Source organism: Orycteropus afer, unplaced genomic scaffold (assembly GCF_000298275.1).
Source record: "Orycteropus afer afer isolate SDZICR_OR568_19922 unplaced genomic scaffold, OryAfe1.0 scaffold00220, whole genome shotgun sequence".
Classification (NCBI taxonomy): Eukaryota; Metazoa; Chordata; class Mammalia; order Tubulidentata; family Orycteropodidae; genus Orycteropus; species Orycteropus afer.
Genome location: NW_006921807.1, coordinates 62,062 through 66,316, shown reverse-complemented (window position 1 = coordinate 66,316; position 4,255 = coordinate 62,062). Strand labels below are relative to the sequence as shown.

Sequence of the window (4,255 nt, the reverse complement as noted above, 5' to 3'; positions counted from 1 at the left end):
TGGCTAGGATTTTGTTGAAGATTTTTGCATCTATATTCATGAGGGATATTGGTCTGTAGTTTTCCTTTTGAGTGATGTCTTTGCCTGGTTTTGGTATGTAGGTTATGCTTGCTTCATAAAATGAGTTAGGGAGGATTCCATCCTTTTCTATGTTTTGGAATAGTTTGGGTAGGATTGGTATCACGTCTTCTCTGAATGTTTTGTAGAATTCTCCAGTAAAACCGTCTGCCCTTTTTTGCTTTCCATTGGCTTGGTATATTCTTTTCCATCCTTTAACTTTAATTTGTTTTTATCTTTGTGCCTAAGGTGTGTCTCTTGTAGGCAGCATATCAATGGGTCTTCTTTTCTTATCCAGTCTGCCACTCTCTTTCTCTTGATAGGTGCATTTAGTCCATTCACATTGAGTGTAATTAGTGATAGGTATGAATTGATTAGTGTCATTCTATTTTTTTTTTTTTTTTGTCATGTTGTTGGTGCTTCCTTGGTTTGTATACATTTCTGACCTGAGTTCAGTTTGTTGGCTAATGCTTTCTCCCTTTTCTTCTTTATAGTTGGTTTTGTGTTTATTAAGCTCATTTGTTTTTCTTCCTTCTGGATTTGCTTAGAAGAACTGCTCGTTTTCTCTCTGGTTACCTTGGAGTATATTCTTGTATCTACATTTTTAGAATAGTCCGTGCTGCAAAGACATTGTCATGTTTTCCTCTCCATTTGAGGTTCTGTACCTTGAAGTATTATTCCCTCTGATAGCTTAGCTGCTGTTATAGTGTGCTGATTTAGTTCCTTGGTTTTTAAGATATAATGCTCTATGGTCTTATTTTGAGTATCTATTTCTGATTTGGTTTTAGTATTGATGACATGTATCCTGGTTTTGTTAATCTCTGTTATAGGTTCTCTATTGGAAGGACTTCCTTAAGCATTTCTGTAGGGTCGGTCTGGTTTTCACAAAGTCTCTTAATTTCTGTTTATCTGAGAATGCCTTGATTTTACCCTCATATTTGATGGATAATTTGGCTGGATGTAGGATTCTTGGTTGGAAGTTTTTTTCTTTCAGTGTTTTATATGTGCCATCCCACTGGTTTCTTGCCTGCATGGTTTCTGCTGAGTAATCGGAGCTCAGCCTAACTGTTTGATTATTATAAGTAATATTTCTTTTTTCCTGGGCAGCTCTCAAATTTTTTTCTTTGTCTTTGGTTTTGGAATGTTTGATTATAATATACCTCGGTGTTTCTCTTTTGGGATCTATCTTGTGTGGGGCTCTATGAGCTTCTTGGACAAATATCTTTTCTTCCTTCATGATATGAGGAAGTTTTCTGTTAGCAGGTCTTCCACAATTTTCTCGGTGGGTTTCTCACCTCTTCTTGTTCTGAAATTCCAATGAGTCTTATATTGTTTCCTCTCATGTCACCACATATAATTCTTAGGTTCTCTTCATTTCTTTTAAATCTTTGTTCTGATTTTTCTTCATACAGGCTAGTGTCCAGGGATTTTCTTCTAGTTGGGATATGCGTTCTTCAGCCAGTTCTAATCTATTCTTTTGAGCTTCTACTGTGTTGTGTAGTTCTGTCATTTTGGTGCTCATGCTCTGCATTTCAGTAGACATTTTCTGCATTTCTAACTGCTGTTTTTGTATGAGTTCTGATTGTGCATTAATCTTAATTTCTGTTCCTCAATGATTTTCCTGAGTTCCTCCAGGGAACTGTCTTTGTTCTCCTTGTTTCTGTTTGGGGTTTCCTTAGGCTCTTGTATAGCTCTATAAACATATCTTCTAAATTCCTTCTCAGATAATTCTATTGCTACCTCTTCCTCCATGTATAATGAGACCTTTGTTTGTGGTTTTGCTTCTAATGCTTTGTCCTGTTTTTTTTTTTTTTTGTTTGATTTGAGGTTGCCTGTTGTTTCCTAGATATTTTGAGGTTGTCTTTAACTGTTGGCTACATGTTGATTTGTTTTGTCTTGGTTTTATGGTTTAATATTTTGAAAAGGTAAAGCTAGTGTATTTTATTTTATTATTGATTCAGGTATGCTGGGTTGCTCTGTAATTTTCTTTGTGATGGTGGAATCACTGTGTGGAATGTGGATATGTGTTTCTGTTTGTCGGAAAGAGGGTTAAAGTTCGAACCAGGAGGTTTTACGTTGGCTGACTATGGTTTCTTCTATTGAATGAGTGAAGTTATTGGTGGAGAAGGTGGGAGTGGAAGAAGGAAAGCTTGCTGTTGCTAGGGTTGGTTTCTAGGGTTTTGAGCGGGCTGCCACTGATGATATTGTACTGTTATTTACAATCCTGTGGCCCAATTTCAGGAAAATTCCTGTTGTTAGGATATCACCAGTTTCTGCCAGGCTCAGAAACATGCAAAGACCCTGCTCCTGAGTCCCCTTGGCACCAAAAAGCAGACCCAAGGCAAATTCCTGGGTCTGCACTCAGCCGCGGATTTTTCTCTCTCCAGCCTGCCTGCCCGTATCGCCAGCCCAATCTGCCCAGACCGTGAACAGCTTGGGAGTTTGTGATACCGCCCACCTGCAGTGCCAAAGATGCGTGCAGATTCAGCTGCACTGGAATTGGTGGAGTGCCTGCTAGTAATCCTATGCTCCCAATATAAGTGACAAAGACAAGCACAGACCTCTCAATGCCACCCAAGCTGACCCAAGCCTATTCAGTGACTTGCTGAGGGGGGAGCGAGCTCACCATCCTGGAGCACCAAAGAGCTCTCTGCTTGGGTTTCAGTGGTGTTGCCTGTACCCCTTTGCACCTAACCAACCAAGTTACTGATAATGATAATCAGGTTCAGAAGATAGATCCTTGTGGTGTTTGCTGGTATGTTAGTGTGGTCACTGGTATGCTGATATGAGGTGTCTTCTGCCTTGGCCCAGGGAGATCTCAGGTGGCCATTCTTGCCTGCTGGTCATTCTCCCCAGGGAAGTCTCCAATGGCCTTTCTCGGCCGCCCATCCACACTTTCCGCCAGGTGGATCTTCCTTAATTTCTTTCCCTGTGCCTTTCTTCTAATTCTACTCCTCTGCATTTGGTGCACTCTGATTCAGTAAGCTAGCTGTTCAGAGCACCAAAATCCATAATTCAAACTGCTATACCTAGTTTTTCAAGCACTAAGATGCTAGAGGGAAATAGTGTGGTGATTATTGATGAGACTCCATTTTGAATCCTCCACAAAATTTCTTTTAGATTGAAAAGGGAATAGTTGTTCTGACAAAATAATAAAAAAATAAAATAAAGGAGGTCTGGTGGTATAGTCCCTAAGGCATTTGACTGCTAACCAGAAAGCTGGTGGTTCAAACCCACAAGCAACTCCTCAGAAGGAAGGTTGAGCAATGTACTTCTGTAGTGATACTGCCTCAGAAGTCCAAGGAGGGGTTGCTATGAATCAAATCAACTCAATGTCAGTGAGTTCTTTTAGTAAAGGAGAAAGGACCTCTGGTGGTTTATTGGTTAAGGCATTTGACTGCTAAACAAAAAGTCAGTGGTTCAAACCCACGAGCCTCTCCATGGAAAGAAAATGAGACCGTCTTCTTCTGGAAAGATTTACAGCCTTGAGAACCCAATGAGGGTCACTATGAGTTGGAAACAATTCAATGGCAGTGGGTCTGGTTTGAGTAAGGAATAAACCGAAGGAATCTAACTCTACATTACTTTGCCAGCCTGAAATTACATAGGAAACAAATCCAAATATCCCCAACACCCAATTCAGAGTTCTATAAATATTAAATGACTAACTACTGGTCATACAACACATGTTCTTTTGCAGGTATTACACCAAACTGCTATCTCAGTGTGAGTAGTTTTTGAATATTGTATGTATGATCACAAAGAATGGAGATTAAAAAGATTAATTTCAACTTTATTTTACAACACCCATGTTATAAAAATAGCCATACCTGGTTTTGTTGCATGTAAATTCTGCTTCTCATTGGCATTATGATTTCCAGTTCTCCATTGTTGTAAAACTTCCTGAAAGGACCTGGCAGAAGCTTCTTCGTTGAATGATCCTTCACAAAGGAGCCCATCTTTTTGATTTGCAGATTCTGTTTTTTTTGATGTTGTAAATACTACCTAACACAATTAAAAATGTACGTAAATGTGCTTCACAAAACTTTCTTTATCTTAAAATATGGGTAGTATTAATTTTTGTTGTTGTTGTTGTTGTTATGTGCCGTCAAGTTGGACCCGACTCATAGCGACCCCTCCTTGGGTTTCCGAGGCAGTATCACTACGGAAGTAGATTGCCCCATCTTCCTTCCGAGGA

General features: G+C 39.5%; 1 protein-coding gene across 1 annotated transcript in view; it reads right to left on the bottom strand.

Annotated features, from left to right (window-relative positions):
• Window positions 1–4,255, bottom strand: part of ZBBX (zinc finger B-box domain containing) — a gene marked incomplete at its 5' end in the record, with an annotated part of 98,255 nt that overhangs the window by 73,677 nt on the left and 20,323 nt on the right. Inside the window, one exon of the mRNA XM_007948723.1 lies at window positions 3,888–4,062. Coding sequence (XP_007946914.1) covers window positions 3,888–4,062 — 175 coding nt within the window. The remainder of the gene's footprint in view (window positions 1–3,887; window positions 4,063–4,255) is intronic.